Raw genomic sequence first — 16,875 nt, 5'->3', positions numbered from 1 at the left:
CCCATTGCACACTTGGAAAATTCCAGATGTTCTATTATAGGCATTGTTTCCCTTTTAGGAAGCAGTTTTACTGCAGAACCACTGGTTCATTTTCAGAGGTTTTACTCTGGAGTTTTATGTTTTTGGTAGCAGGGAAGTCAGTTTCCAACTTTACTGTTTTTGTCTTCATTTCTAATGTAAAACACCAGATAAGCGCATTGACATATTTATTATGACAGTATATGAATAACGAAAGGTCTTTGAAGTTAGCCATATTTTGTGAATCATATATCTCATAGTGAGAAGACATGTTGCTCCTGTGGTCCTGTGTCTCAATGTTTTTTACTTACATGCATGAATCCCTTTACCCTTGGCTCAGTTATCCAATGCCGGAATACCCTGTCAATTCGTTCAGCTGTCTAACCATCCACCCATCCATCCATTTTTTAACCATTAGCCTAGGGGAGGCAGGGTAGTAGCTGGAAAAGCTACCACACAGAGACACTCACTGATTTATATGCACACCTACAAATGCTTCAGAATTACCAATTAACCTGACATGCATGTCTTTGAACTTTGGATGAGAAGGTTCAAACTTTTCTTGAAGAACTGTGCTAACACTGCACCACCATCCTGCCAAGAATCTGATTAATGTATAAGCTTATACGTAACTAATCTAAATAACAAGCTAGTTAGCCAACACCGAACCACAAGCTGAGTTTCCCAGCAGTAATGTGACGTCCTCCTTATTCTTGCTCCCTTAGGGGTCGCCACAGCGGATCATCTCCCTCCGTCTCACCCTGTCTTTAGCATCCCCCTGTCACATGTCGTCCTTCACAACATCCTTTGTCAGTGTAGCTTTTCCATCCAGTCAACTTAACATCTTCTCCATGTTCTCTCTTCACCCAGTTTAGTCATGAATAGACTTATTTTCATGAACACATCTGGGGCAATTAAGCATTAAGGATCTTGCCCAAAGACACTTGTAGAAACACAGATTGGAAAAATAGTTAAGGACTCAACCGCCGGTCTTCTGAATAGTAGGCATCATTTTAAATCCCGAACCAGCATGAACATCAAGCTTCTTTGATCCGTGAGAAGTGGGTAAGAAAAGAGGGTCAGTTCATCCAGGAGATTTGGCTAAAACACCCAAGACATGTTGGACTCATGTTGACAGCTTTTTTAAAAGTGTATATGCATTATAAAAAAGCTTCATAGTAATTTCTGACTTTTAAGGTCATGATCGAAACAATCAAACATTCAGAATTTAACACCAAGATAATTTATAAATAAGTCTAGTTATTTTTGTTTTTAAAAAATATGCCTTTTTACCAAAGTTGACAACCATATTGAAAGTAACAGTAATAGGTTGATTGTCTTTATCAAAAAGAGTAATGACAAAAGAGTACAGTATGTGACAACGTGGAATTTGTGTGTACTTGTTAAAGATTCACCTGTAATGCTAATAGCAGCACATTGTAAAGAAAATCATCAACAAGTGGCTTAAATTCTAACTACTGCCAAGTGGGACCCAAACCTTGGAAAGATCCGCCCAGCAGCAGACTGCAAAACATGTCAAGAGCCAAAATGTAACACTGGAATCTGCAGGTCATTTTTGCAACTGCTGGTTTTCACAGTGCATGGCTCTATAATCGGATATTGTACAAATTTTACCTGAATGATTGGAATAAACATTTTCTGTCTGTAAAACCTCAGTGCAAAACTACAAATTGTCAAAATATAAGCAAAGACATGTCTTTGTGGAGTCATGTGCTGTGGACAAAGACGTCTCGCCAGAGTAGAAGTAGACATGACAGACTTTACAGCTTAGCTGTAAGAGGTTTTCATAAAGTCGTTTTTATACACAGTCTCCCATTTTCAGAGGCTGAAAAGTAGTTGAACACTTGCTGTTCCGTCATTAATTTCATGCCAAATGAAGATTTAATATCTGAAGTTGATTTTTTTCTCTGTAATTCTAATCATGAGGCCCAAAGGAATGTCAGTGCATATGAGGGAGGCCATCATTAGGCTAAACAAACAAAATAAACCTATCGGAGAGACAGCAAAACCTTTAGGGGTGGCCAAATCAACAGGAGGAATGTACTGGCTAACTTAGCAGCACCAAATGTCCTGGAATACCACAGAAGAGAACTAAAGTGTGGAATGAAAAAAATGTGTTCGCTGGAATGGAAAAATTTTTTTCACAACATCTAATCAAGTCGAGAAGACTCTCAAGGATTCAGGCATACCACTGTCAAGGTCAACAATCAAGAGACGCCTTCATGAATGGAAATACAGAGAGTTTAGGTTTAGACTTTGTCAGAAACATATAAAAGAGTGCTGGAAAAAAATCTTTAGACAGATGTCAGCAAGATTAGACTGTACCAGATTGACGAGAAGAGAAATGTATGGAGCGTGGTGAGAAAGTGCTATGGTATGGGTGTGTATAGTGGTCAGTGGAACCAGGTCAGCAGTTCTTACTCATTATGTCACTGCTGATAGAAGTGCCAGGGTGAATTCTGAAGTGTACTGGGCTGTACTCTGTGCTCAGATTCAGCCATGTTTTGCAAAACTGACTGAAAAATGCTTCACAGTGCTAATGGATAAAGACCCAACGCAAAGTAAAAGAAAGGACATATTGTTCAATGACCAAACCAATCATCTGAGCATGATTTCTAGTTACCGGTACTGTAGACTAAACTGAAGGCAGAGCATCTGACGAAAAGAAACTTATACCATTCGGTGATGATTCTAGACTTCATAAGGGTGATTCCAAATTATTTTCATCCAAGTATTAAAAACAATCATTATATTTAAAGCTTTACTATTTTGTCCATTTGGGCCTCTGAAAATAAACATAAAAACGTGTATAAAAATTCCTAAACATTTAATGCAAAATCCTTGATATAATCCTTGATAGTGGACTTCAGGAAGACCAGGAAACACTTGACCCCTGTTTCAATCCAGGGGGTCAGTGTTGACATTGTGGAGGACTATAAATACCTTGGAGTACACATTGACAATAAACTGGACTGGGCTAAAAACACCACAGCACTTTACAGGAAGGGCCAGAGTCGTCTCTATTTTTTGAGGCGGCTGAGGTCCTTCAACATCTGCCAGAAAATGCTGAGGATTTTCTATGAGTCTGTTGTGGCCAGTGCGATCCTCTATGCTGTTGCATGCTTGGGGAGCAGGCTGAGGGTAGCAGATGCCAACAGACTCAATAAACTAATCCGTAAGGCCAGTAATGTTGTGGGGATGGAGCTGGACTCCCTCAAGGTGGTGTCGGAGAGGCGGATGCTGTCCAAGATAAAGACAATGTTGGATAACACCTCCCACCCACTCCATGACATGTTGGTCAGTCACAGGAGCTCGTTCAGTGAGAGACTGAGATTACCGAAAAGCACCACTGAACGACACAGGAAATCTTTCCTGCCTGTGGCCATCTCCCTGTACAACGCATCCACTTAACACACTGGTTACTGCTACAACTACACATTTTTCTTTTCCAGCTATTTATTAATGAGTGACTTATATATATATATATATATATATATATATATATATATATATATATATATATATATATATATATATATATATATATATTGTACTATTCTTAGTTAGCGTATTGTCTGTCTTGTTAGTGTTGGTTTATGTTGGTTTATAATGGAGCACTGTAACAAAAAAATAATTTCCCCCCAGGGATCAATAAAGTATTCTGATTCTGATTCTGATTGTAAACCCAGCTGAATTAAAATTGTAAGTCTGCACAAACTGTACAGGGATGAAACTAGTTCACTAAAACTTGCCACAACAATTTATGGACCCAACTGTAAATTCATCTGGTAAGGGCATGTGGACATCTTTTCAGAAGTGTAATCCAGCCTTATTTTTTTTTAAAAAAAGAAAGAATTAATCATCAGTTTTTGCCTTATGAAAAAAGTTGATGTTGTTTTTTTTTCTCCTAAAATCTACATTATTTCATCACCTTTCCATGATTATGATTTACATTTTTAAGGAAATAGCCGCCTTTTTCTGTTGCCTTTGTCATTGTTGATGTTGTCATCAAAATTTAGTAATAAACATGTTTTGGACATGGGCCTGGTTGATGTATTTTATTGTTATTTAATTTTTAAATGTTATTAAAGTCTGGAAATGTAACCCAAACGTTTACAAAATTAATATGCGGATACAATATTTGTAACAGACACTGAGGTGATGAAATGTGGCTAACGTTTTGAAATGTGAGTAAATCTGTTGTAGCTGTAACTTATTCTGGGGAGGGAAATATTGAACAGTCGCCACATGAAACAGTGTGTATTCCGTTAATGGATACGACACACTGGCTATATCGTGTTTCACTTGTGTTTGCAGCAAGTGAAGCAAATACTGGTACACTGGAATCGTGAGCGAACAACCTAGCTTACTGCAAATGGAAGAAAACTGGCTGTTTGAGTGACAGCCGCAGCAGCCAATCGCAATTGGCTCGGGCGAAGCTCTTTAAAGCTTCTGCTAATAGCCTTTGTGTGAAGGCGGGGAGCCCTTCGCTCGGTTAGTCTGCTGATTAGCAACAAACAGAAGGTTACGAGTTTGAAAAATTGGACTATTTGACTACTAGAGCGGCGTTGTGGCGGCTGAAGGGGGGTGAACTATGTCGGGTGTCTGACTGGAGCTTGTTGGCTCGCTTTTGAAGGGGTCCGGCGGTGATTATTGCAACATTTTCGAGCTGGTCGGGGCGACCAGCCTCGCTTTTAGGTCGTCCAAGTCGCGATGCTGAGCTGATAGCTGCGTCATCATGTTGCTTCCGACTCGAGTTGGCGAAAAGAAATCACAAGTTAACGCCAGAGGTGAGGCTGCCCGCCGTCATCCACCCCCGGAGGCCACTCCCGACCTCTGAGACAGATGGAAGACGGACTGCCGGCGAGGGGTTGACGGTGAAGCCTGTTTACGCGGTCGTTGTGGTGACTTTACATCACTTGGCTTGGCGTTGTTGGCGCGATACTCTCCTGGGTTATTATCAACATTTGGAGGGATATTAAAAAAGAACCTGGTTGCCCGACAGTCGAAACCGAGAAATTGCTAAGAAATTTGACCAAACGTGTCCCAAGGAGGAAGTGTAACTATTGCATATTAGGGATGTTTGGATAGAGAGAAGTGATGCTCTCATTGACAGCAAGGATACAAAGCAGGGGCAGGGAAATGCGGCTGATTCCCGTCTGACTTTTCTTCTGCTTTTCAAGCCACAATGAGAGGCGCTAGTTATTGAGAATTTACTCTGTGTGGTGCACTACATTGTGTCAGACTTTTCAACTGCGTGTTTTCGTGCCTCTGTCGTCCTTTATCGCCTCATCCACGTGGACTTCGTTTCAGGTCGTTGGGTAAAGTTTCGTAAGAGGGCGATCCAGAAAGGTGGTGGTGGGGGTAGTCCTTCTGAGACTACAAAGTTGTATCTTTTTATTGGAAAATAAATCCTCATTTTTTTTAAAGAAAAAATGGCTTGTGACTGTTCTCACACCAACGCCCAATACGAAAACGCAGAGACATGTTGCCCGTCCAAGCCCTGGTCGGATGGAGATAGAAAGCAATCCCGGCAGAAGGAGTCAGCGGGGTGCTCGAGTGGGCGTGGGTCCACCGCACGGTGGTCCCCCAACTTTGAGGTGATAGACGGGCTGCTGTATCGAAAGAAACTGGAAAGGGGCTTCATCAACTACCGGGAGGTTTTGAATGAGGACCGAAGACATGAGGCAATCTCCACTTTCCACATAAGGCGACCGGGCCAACGCCACCTCTCACTGGAAGAGACGTACAAATGCGTGGCTGAAAACTACTGGTGGGAAGGTATGAACATCACTTTTGTCTTCTAAGTGTCTTGGTAAAGCATGCGAGTCATGTGTAGACTGCTACAAATGCATATTAATCTTATAACTGCCTACTAATGATGTTATCTATACACTAGCAGAGATTTAAGCATTCCAATTGTAAGTGTAGGGATACTTGAAACAGACTCGCATATGCACAAGTGGTTGAATCAGTCAAAGGTTGTGAGACTTATTCAGACATGAACAATAGGTGTTAATCACACCCCTTGCTGTTCTTTTTGGTGAGGCATTACCAAGTGTCGAGACAGTTGTGACACCTTTAAAACGATTAGCCCGATCCAGCCCAAAATCTTTCCTGTCTTTTGTTACCTCATGTTCTGATGTTTGAACAACTGCTTTCTTCACAGGGATGTACTTTGAGATCAGAGACTTTGTCCTCAGCTGTCCAGAGTGTCAGCACAACAAGAAATCGGAGGTGAGTGTACACTGGAGTTGATGAACTGACAGCAAACGCTATCCCGGAGCCTTGTTTCTTCTCATCAAACTTTAAGCGCCTCTTCATTTTTATGGAGACGGCCTTCTTTTTCGGCATCTCACACATTTTAATTCACACCTTCTAACTCATTCCCACTTACTCTCACGCTTGTCTCCTGGAAGTGCTTTCTCACACACACACACACACACACACACACACACACACACACACACACACACACAGCATACTCCCATAATAAAGTATTTCGATCTGTCTTTTTCGTTTTTGTCTGTGCCTCGTAGGAGCCGGGTGGCAGAGGATGTGTCACAAAGACAGTAGTGTCACACAGCTCCGACATGCTGAGCAAGCTGAGGAGTCAGCGTGAGGCAGGCCTGTTCTGTGACATTACCCTGCGGACGAGCGGGCGTTCCTTCTTAGCGCACAGAGCCGTCCTGGCAGCCGTCAGTGATCACTTTCAGGAGATCTTCACGGAAATGGACTCGAGCATGAAGGCAGACATAGATCTCACAGGTAAGAGTGGACACCTGGGTGCCACATCTCTCTACTTGAGCTGTTTTTTTGGGTAGGTGGTTGAAGGCAGACCAAAATACCTTACCGAGCCTGATCCTTCTCCTCACATCAGTCACTCTGCCCCCACAGGTGTCAAAACTTCAGTGTGAATATTTCTGGTCTAAATGCCTGAAAAATTGTTTAGTTCAATTTAATTAATATAGCACCAGATCACAACAGCAGTCGCCTCAAGGCATTGTATACTTTAAGGTAAAAACCCTACAGTCACACAGAGAAAAAATCGGATGACGTTCTATGAGCAAGCACTTGGCGACAGTGGAAAGGAAAGACTCCCTTTTAACAAGATCGCTCTTGCGGAACTAGGTTAGAGAGGGCCTTGACTGGTTGGGGGTGAGCGTACAGTACACATTATATGTGTATTATATATGTTTAATCTATTCTCTTTACATAGAAAAGCACTTTTTGAAACAACCTCTGCCTTGCCCCTTTTGGATAGATAAAGTCCACTACTGTTTAAAAAAAAAAAAAAGAAAAAATTTTACTATATATAAACTAGAGATGGACCGATCCGATATAAGGTATCGATCCGATACTGACCTAAATTACTGGATCCGATATCGGAGAGAATTAAAAAAGGTAATCCGATCCATTAAATATCAAAAAAGCACCTCACAAAACTTGGGTCATGGCGTAACTCGGCTCATAATCTTAGCACATCGGAGCAAAATGCGTCACGTGATAGAGCGGCTGTGGCGTGCAAGACCTGTCGGCGGTCTGGTTGAGTATTTGTAGCCTCGCGTCCAAACCGGCATTTCATCTCCGAGAAAGTTATCCCCGAGAGAAGTAAAGCAAGTGTGTAAGTTCATCTCTGAGTGTTTGTAAAGCATTCCAGTGTTAAGCTTAACAACCGATATATGGAGCGACTGCCTCTTCTTGCTGCTACTTCAATGATGAAACTGATTAATGATCAGCTGATCGGCTTTTCTGTCGCGAGTCTGTCTCTCTTGTTTGTTTATCGTTAACTTCGCGCCAGAAAGAGGAAACCAGCAGCTGAACAACAGCAGCACATTTAAGCTTGATAAGCTGTTGTTAGAATTTATTTAATATTACTTTCTAAACCAGGATCTTTTTCTACATAGCTGACAGCTGGTAACTGTGCAGGGGCGGATCTAGCAAAGTTTAGCCAATGGGGCCGATAGGGCATGAACGGGGAAAAGGGGGCACAAAGACATACTTTTCTTTCTTATTCTCATTTAAAATGTCTAGCTTTTAATAAATAATTATCTGAATCTTACGCCCAAAGTTTTAATCTGATGTAAAATGTATAGAAGTCCATTACTGTATATAGTAACTATTAAGTCTAATATACCCTAGTAAGCTATAGTACTTTTTCTTTTGGGAAGGTACCATCTGTGCAGTCTGCAGTTCTGTTGAAGAAAGATGTTGAATCTATTTAATTATTCTTGAAAAATAATTTATTTCTGTGCATTTTTTTTCACACTGCATCAAATTAAAGTTGATTACGTTGATTAAGCATCATAAGGTGAGGGGTGGTTCCCTATTTTTATTTTTTTTTTTTTTTGCTGGGAGTTTGGAACCCTGTTAGTTAGGTTGCTTACTCTTTAAAATACCAGAATTGGGAGGATAGACTAGGTTTAAGTTTATTAGATTGATCAGTTTTGCTGAACTATGAAATATTTTGGGTGCAGTGTATGTTTTGCATACAGGTATAAGAGAATAGCTTTAGTGTTTTATTTTTTTTAAACTTGAGTTTGAACTTATACAAAATGCAGCAAAATATTAAAAAAACAGTTTTATTTATTAAAAAACACACTATATCGGATTCATATTGGTATTGGCCGATATCCAAATTTATGATATCGGTATCGGACATAAAAAAAGTGGTATCGTGCCATCTCTAATATAAACGTATACAAAAATTCAAAAGCTACATGCTTGTATAAGATCAACTGTGATAAAATATTTGTCTAATTTAAGAGATTCCTGAATGTTGTTCCACCATTAAGAGACAAAACTTAAACTCGTGTTTCAAAGCTATTCATGTGAGCATAAGTAACAAGGTACTTTTGTTAAGGATGGCTTGGAGATAAAAGAGAAAACAGACTTGTTCCCTTTGAGTGTTAAGTTTTAGCCATTATACCACTTATTTCAAAATGATGGTTGCTGAAACTGTCCCCAGTAATACTTGAAAGGGAGAACTGTGAGCATGAAGGGGCTTGAGAGTATTGGCAGTTACATAACAGGAGCTGCATCCAAAAACAAATTTGTGGCACTTTCACTCCTCCTTCGTGCAGCAAATGATCAGGTTTATGGAGCACTAAGTATAATTAGGGTTTGGACTTAACTATTAAATAAATGAACAGGATAACTACCAATCTGAGACCGTTTTGACTGCAGCACAATGAATGATTTCCAAGAAAGGCTCTCAGAAAAGTGCGTGTTTGTCTGAACTCGTCACATCTCCCAGATTTTTGCCTCACTTTTGAATGCTGGCATTAAGAAATGGCGTAAATACTTCTAGCTTGTGATATGGTCGAGCTGCAGACTGTATATTTTGTTTCAATTTTAGGATAGCCCAACCCTTATTTCCATCATCCATAAATCTCCACATTACTAAATTAAATGTTTCTTTTTCCCTTTAAAACATCAGATAATGCTAAAAAATGTCCATTATAATTTGTGTGCTCTAGACAACTTTCCCATTGTTCATTTTTCCTCTTTTTTTACATGACTTATTGTCCAAAATCTAAAAGATTTTTTTATTCATTTTCATGAAAATTAATGCACCCATTTGAGAAGATTGTACCAGCAGACTTTTGCTCGCCAGTCATTATTTAGTAATCAGAACACTGACTGTCTTTCAAGCAAATGCTAAATACAATGTTGCAGCTCCAGTCAGTAATAAACTTAATAAACTGCAGTCAACATTGTCCCTTTATTGCCCTGTTGACAATAATTCCAGGTTAGAACAAACAGTAGAGTCATTTATAATTCTGAGTGATTTATTACACAGATTTTAATGAATACACATTTATTAAGAGACTGAATGCAAATAATGCGAACTCCTGACATTAGGTAAGAAAATTAACGTCTTATCATTGCTCAAACAATAGTGTGAAGGAAACTTAAGATGTAATCATATCATCCAGCTGATTCAGAGGTCTTTGTGATGACATTTGGCATTTTGTAAAGACGTAATCACTCTAAAAATTCAGACTTAGGCTACGTCCACACGTACCCGGGTATTTTTGAAAACGCAGATTTTTCTATGCGTTTCCACCTTTCGTCCACACGTAAACGGCGTTTTCGGTCACTGAAAACAGAGATTTTTAAAAACTCCGGCCAGGGTGGATATTTTGAAAACTCCGTTTTTGCATTTACGTGTGGACGAGAAAAACGGAGAAAACGCAGCGTCAAAGGTGTGCGCATTTTTTGACGTCACACTGTGTGCCACGTTATTGTTTCGGTGAAATGAATTTCTACAATACTGTTAATTGTACTCTCTGCAGTGTTTAAATGCTTACATATACACACACAGTTACTGTCCCTCCACACATACCACGCGGTTCTGCTTCTATGCCCCAGCTTTGTTTACTTTTTCCCGCCGAGGTTTCTAGACTTCTGATTGGCCAACATTTCTACACGGTTAGGAATATATCACCACCTGTTGCTTTGGCATGTTCCTAGCAGCGTTTTCCTTCATTCTGCATTTACGTGTGGACAGGATTATTTTTTTTAAAACTAAAACGGAAAATCTCCGTTTTCAAAAATACCCGTGTACGTGTGGACGTAGCCTTAGAGAATCTGGTCCTTAAAATGGGATTTGGCTGTTGTCTGTGTTATCGTTTACTTATCTTTGATGTGTGTTCTTACATGAGAGCAGAAGTGTCCATGATTAAAGGAGTTGTTAATTTGTCGTCTTGTTTCAACTGTCATGTTTACACTTTGCTCCCTCTTGGAGTGCTCTCCCTCTGATCTTCTGTTTACACCAAATTGCTTTCATCTCCCTCTTCTCACCCTCTGATTGACCAGTGATCTAATTAAAGGCTCCTTTTAACCCCCCAGGTTTCAGTGAGGACAGCCTTCTCTCTCTGCTGGATTTCTCCTATTCCTCCACTCTGTGTGTTCGCCGTGAGGATCTACCTGAAGTCATTGCCATGGCCCGCCACCTGGGCATGTGGCTTGCAGTGGAAGCCTGCTCTGCCCTCATTAAAGAGCAGGAACAGCAACTTCATCCAAACTCAGCCTATGCTGGTTCGTGCCGTGAGCGTCATCACCACCAGAGGGAAAGCAAAAGGAAAAGGGTTTTGGGATTAGAGAACAATGTGAACGCTGCCTTCAGTCTAACACTGGATGCATCAGACGAGTCTTTTGAAGGAAGTCCCAGCCGCAATTTACGCAGAATGCCAAAATCCCAAAACGGCCACCCTCTAAGTCCCTCACACAGGATGAAGCTCATGGACTTTAAATCGCCCTCTTCAAAAAAGGCCTCCACACCTCGAAATTCCACATCTACCCCACAGTCACAGAGTTACTCACCCGTATCCCCATCGAACACCCGTCTGCTCCGCTCCACTCCTGGAGCTGCCAAGCAGGTTCAGAGATTGCTGCCAATGTCGGAGACCTCTCAAAAAAACAAAAAATCTCATCCCATCTCCCAGCTTTCCTGCTCTTCTAGATTGAGACCTGGCATGGTGTGCAGCCCTGTGAGGGTTAAGCAGGAAGTTGAGGAGGTTGGCGAGGATGAAGAGGATTATGCCAGAGCACAGGAAAAGTACAAGTTGATGAATGTTCTGGGGTTACAAAGGACTTCTCTCCTCCCCAGACCAGAAGATCTTATTGGCTGGAGACAAAAGAAGCGACTAAGAAAGCTGAAGGCCAACAACTATTCACTCACCAAGCGCCGGAAACCCCGTTCACCGTCCCCAGGACTATCATATGGGGATGTGACTCTGGCGTTTCCCCTCTGCAACCCTGTTAACACTCACCTCCTCCATAAGCCTGCGAAGACCAAACCTGCTGCAGCAGCTAGCACAGAGAAGATTACAGCTAAGAGGCCAAAAACCACTCGGAAGCGTGTTCCTCCCAGTGACAGGAGCATGCGAAGTAAAGGGGTGTTACCTGACATGTTCCAGCCTATATCCAGGGTTGCCTTTGGGGGGAGGCAACTGAGACAATCCGTAAGGAAGGGTGACGGTTCCCACCTTCATTCTCAGCAGCCTCTGCGACGTGGCTCGAATAAAAAGCTAGTCAGAAACAAAGTCAGGATCAAATCAGAACCAGCTGAATACGCTCTCTCAGGTCTCCGATTTTCATCAAACAATTACTGCGGCCACACACCCCACAAATCTTTACCTTCACAGAAGATACAGGCTAGAAATAAGGTCACTGTTGAGACAGTCAGAACACTGCGATACAACAGCAGCCGTCCTGCAGCAAAGGCTAAACTCAGACGGGGCTCCACGAAGGAGGCGAAGAAGGTGAGGTGTAATGCCAGAGAAGAGGGAAGAAAGGTGGGAAGCCAGGGGCTAAGAGGGACCATGGACACTAGACCAAAAGTGAAGGAAAATAAACCTGATGGGCTCCAGTTTTCAGAGCAAGCACCTCCACCGTCCATCTACGACCACCCTCTTTATAAAGTCATCAAAGAGGAACCAGCAGAACCTGTGCCAGTTGGAGCTTTCCCTGATCCTCCCTCACCAGACCTGGGTAAACGCCAGAGCAAGCCCCCCATCAAGTTACTGGACTCTGGCTTTCTGTTTAGCTTCTGCCGGCCAGCAGGGGGGCCCATGTCCGGACTGAAGAAAGAGGAGGAGAGTGTTGATATCTGCTTAACACGCTCTGTGTCACAAGTTGGAGAGAAATTTGAAGCAGAAGAGTTACCCCACAGGACTCTGAGAGCCAGAGGGCCACCCATCCTGCCGGTGGTGAAGAGGGAGAGAGAGGAGAGGAAAGTGACCCAAGTTAAGGGCCGTAGACCCAGGCCCAACCCTCGAAACACTTTACCTCTAGCCAGGTGTGCTAGGTCAAAACCTGCAGGGACCATGCCAAAGGTAAAAAAAAAAAATACTAAGTAGCAAACTATAGTGACGATTATGATCTCATGCTTGCTTTTATATCTAATTTTATAACTGTACAGTCTTTGTTTGATGCATCGCCTGTGGCGCCTAATCTTTTAAAAGCATTTAATCATTTCTATCTAAAAATGTGAATAAAACTCATTAACTAATAATTTTATTTTATTTTTCTCTAGCAACAAGGTAAGCTCCTTGCTCTGAGCAGTAGGAGCTGTGCCATGCTGGATGCTGTACGTCGGGCACGACTAAAGCAGCTCAGAGGGCCTCGTAGTCAGGCCCCTAAAGTTCCCAAAGCAGCCCACGCCTGTCTGCAGTGCTCAGCCTCCTACAAGGATTGTGATGCCCTAATTATGCATCGCCTTAGGCACATCGAGGGCAAGCACTGGCCATGTCTGGTAAGCACCAAGGAATTCAAATATTAGTTTTTCTGACAACATCATGTTTTAGTACCTGCTCGGCTCACTTAGAACCGCAGATGAGCAGATACTAAAAGAAAAAGTACCGGGTACTATAACCCAATGGGAAAACACCGAAAACCGTGGCGAACCATGCCAAGTCGATCCGAGGTGGTACTAACAGAAAAGGGGCTTTAGTGACCTTTCACTGCATCTTTGGGACAGTACTACCTTGTGTCTAAGATCTTTTTCTCCTGCTGCTCTGCTCAGGGTGTTAGAAAGCATTGAGGTGATACTTTTTCATGTGGCATTTAGACAAAAACACAAGGTCTGTTACTTCTAGCTTTCTTTCTAATAGGCCAAGCACAGCCTTTATTTTTAAACTTGCACTGGTGGCGACTTTGGTCAGAAGATGTAGCGAAGTTTGAGAGACCAGAAGTGTTGTTCTTAAAAACCTTACAACAAACATGAAACCATTCTGTCTGGATGAAACAGGGCTTCATATTAGTTTACTTGACCTCATTTTAGTTTTAATTGCAAACGAAAAGAAAAATGGATGACTTTATATAGGCTGACAGTAATTTTAGCACCAAATATGCCCATGATGAGAAATTAAATGGTTGGTCAACAGTTTTCTACAGTTTTTGGTTTGAACAGCGTTTTCTTGAACTATAAGGTGAGTCAAAAAGAATCAAAGTAATGGACATGTTCACAAGTGCTCAGTTAGGCCTTTACACTAGTACCTACTCAGGTCTGTTCGGCACAGCTCAACACAGCTTTCAGGGTTTTCCATTGGGTCACAGTACCTTCCTTTTTTTTTTTTTTTTTTTTTTTTTTTTTTTTTTTTAGTACATACTCCTCAGGGGTTCCAAGTGATTCGAGGCTATCCAAAATGTGACATCAACAGAGAGCATGCCATGGCTGGCCAGTGCCGTTACTCAATGAGTCATGATAGCATCTCTTTGCAAAAATCAAAACCACCATTTTTCAAACACAGCAACGAGGGAGAGAGCTGCTCAAAGAACAACACTGTGGTCCCAGAGTCTGACAAAAACCCACAGACCGAGCAGCAGCTATACCATTGCCTCGAAGTCCTCTTTTGTTGTGGTGTTCGTGTTGCGTACAAATGACATCACAGGACTTTTGACTGGGTTGATTTAACGATGGTACTTGATTGTAATTGAAACTGAGTCAAGTTGAGGCGAGTCTAACTCATCCCATACTTCTGAAAGCATGTCTGGAGAAACTGTAGCCGCTGCTGTAATCCTACAAACACGTGAAACTTACAATTCTCCTCTTTATAACAGCGCATGTTTCGATTGTTACCAGTGAACGGCTGCGGAATAAAGGCACTTTGAAGTTGGATCATTCTTTTTGTAGCTCAGAGCTATTTCTTTCTCAAATTTGGTGGAAGTGTTATCTAGTCACCAGCAATGCGCACATAAACGTATCAAAAAGGCAGTGGCCACAATGACTCAGTTGCCATAGGTGTAGTTCTTGTCTAACAAAGTCTTTCCTGCTTTTTGGGTGGCATTGAGGCACTTGGGAGTTTTGTTAAATTGCAGCATCGCAGCTCTTTTCCAGTTATTTCTTTGTTATTAACACTTTCTGTTCCCCTCTGCTGCAGCTCTGCAGTAAGACGTTCTTTCGACTAAGGAATGTACGGAATCACATCCGCACCCATGACCCCAAGTTGTATAAATGCCGGAGTTGCATTGCTGCTGGTTCATGAGGAAGCTGGAGGACCTGCTCATGCACTGAGACTAAGGTGAGTGGAAGCGACGCCTTAGAAAACTGAGCTACACATCAGTCAGTCATCTTTCATAGTGCTGCCTGATGTGATTGATGAGTGGGGAAGATGAATGTTTAGTTGTCCTTTGCTCTTCACACTGCTCGCGGAGGGGGGGGCTATCAATATCCTTACAGTTCAGTATGATCATCTGCTCAATACCTGCATTGATTTTTCTTCAGTGTCTCGTCTGTTTCTTAACACTCGTGTTTATTTTCCAGGATGATGGCTGTCTGTGTCTCAACGCCAGGGAACAGGCCAGAGTCACATGATCGATCTGCAGCGTGTACATAATGCATCCACCACACACAAGCACAACGGCCTGTGGAAAGGCATAATTACTCGAGCTTCTAATCATTGCCGTTGCCAATGATTGCTAATGTTATTTAAATAACCAAACCAAGGTTGCTGTTCCTGTTTGCTTTTCCGTACATACAGAAGTTTAAACTTGAACATTACACTCAGGGGGCGGGGAATGTGATGCCACGTTATAAAGTGATTTAACATCACTTTTGTGTACAATATTGAAATATAAAGTGATTGTTATAACTATTACTTCTACTTAATGTCATCTTTATTTTTCTATGTATAGATTACATTTGGAGTGCACTTATATCATAGCTTATGTTGTAAACCTAAGAAGTAGTACTGAAATCGATGGTTTGGAGTTCAGAGCGGGAATACTTGAAGTGGTGCAAGTGCTGAAGGGAATACTTGAAGGTGGAGGTGGGATTTAGGAGTGAGCCTTTCCTTGAGGTGTTTCAGTGGGTCTTTTGTCTTTTGGTGTGAAAACTTTTAAATGACTTCACTAGTCTTTCCCTCCTTTTGTATTGATCTGCTAATCTTCACCTAGTCCCGGAGCCTGTGGTTTGACCCGAGGGTGGGGGGTGCTGGGTGTGGTGAAACCGCTGCATGTGTATTTCCAGGCCATTTGTAGTCTCCTCCCCCACCCCACCCCACCCCACCCCACACACACACCCGTCCCTTCATCTTTTCTAAGGCTGCCACTTTAAAAAAAAAAAAAGAAAAGGGAAAGTGTCTCGTTTTTAATGTGAATTTCTGAACTAGTAATCAACACAACTGTCATTACAGATGTTTTATTGATTGTTTCCTCCACTTAAATCCAAGCTAAGATGCTCATCTTGTTCTACTTCAAATTCTACTGAGTAAATGCAATGTGTGCACATACAGAGATGTCTATGTTTCACAGATTGATTTTAGAAATAAATGAGCTGTCTCGCTATCTGTAAAGACTGAATAAATTTTTGCCTTTTGTATCCTTTTATTCCAATTTAAGTATATATATATATATATATCTGATATAATACGCTTTTGTAAGTGCAAATGGTGACAAAAGATTCAAAACTGTATACCTGGTACAGTTTCATGCCAAAATCTAAGCAGGAAACTTGACCTTAAAATTCAAGGGGACTTTTTTTGTTGAAGATTTAGTTAGCATCTAGAAAATGGTGTAGCTTTGTGCTTGTCTGTATTTTTGCATAAGGGACATAGTTCCTCATATCTCTCGAGGGAATTTCATTTGCCATTGTTCCACAATAACTCAAAAACAAGGAGAGATTGTGACCATATTTCACATTAGTTGTATAATGAATTTATTACTTTTTATGCTCACCGGTTATATTTCTTCACTGCATATGACTCTGGACAGAGCTTCATCTAACCTGCAACCTAACTGGTTGGCAGAGGCACTCGAACTACAAGGTACTAATTGGAATTTGTCATTTTAGTTTCAGTCCTTTTGGTAAATATTTGGTAATTATAATTA

The 16,875-nt window shown here is 41.5% G+C and overlaps 1 protein-coding gene across 1 annotated transcript; it reads left to right on the top strand.

The window, feature by feature from the left end:
* The first annotated feature begins 4,491 nt into the window (after positions 1 to 4,491).
* On the top strand, positions 4,492 to 16,351 carry LOC146651031 (uncharacterized). The gene is made up of 7 exons (XM_085384660.1): positions 4,492 to 5,820; positions 6,209 to 6,276; positions 6,579 to 6,807; positions 10,894 to 12,881; positions 13,082 to 13,300; positions 14,928 to 15,068; positions 15,311 to 16,351. Exons 1-6 carry the CDS (start codon positions 5,475 to 5,477, stop codon positions 15,030 to 15,032), a joined length of 2,955 nt encoding a protein of 984 aa, XP_085240786.1. The 5' UTR covers positions 4,492 to 5,474; the 3' UTR covers positions 15,033 to 15,068; positions 15,311 to 16,351.
* Positions 16,352 to 16,875: the final 524 nt, after the last annotated feature.

Source organism: Rhamphochromis longiceps, linkage group LG16 (genome assembly GCF_057381845.1).
Source record: "Rhamphochromis longiceps isolate RC_006_pf linkage group LG16, R_longiceps_female_GT1.1, whole genome shotgun sequence".
NCBI lineage: Eukaryota > Metazoa > Chordata > Actinopteri > Cichliformes > Cichlidae > Rhamphochromis > Rhamphochromis longiceps.
Note: the sequence above shows the minus strand (reverse complement) of the source record. Positions and strands in the feature narration are given on the sequence as shown.

Bases quoted from the DNA above. Each gene is read 5' to 3' on its own strand.
- LOC146651031 (XM_085384660.1), top strand. From the start codon at position 5,475: ATGGCTTGTGACTGTTCTCACACCAACGCCCAATACGAAAACGCAGAG. The intron at 6,277-6,578 runs GTGAGTGTACAC...TGTGCCTCGTAG, and splicing joins AGCACAACAAGAAATCGGAG to GAGCCGGGTGGCAGAGGATG. The intron at 13,301-14,927 runs GTAAGCACCAAG...CCTCTGCTGCAG, and splicing joins GCAAGCACTGGCCATGTCTG to CTCTGCAGTAAGACGTTCTT.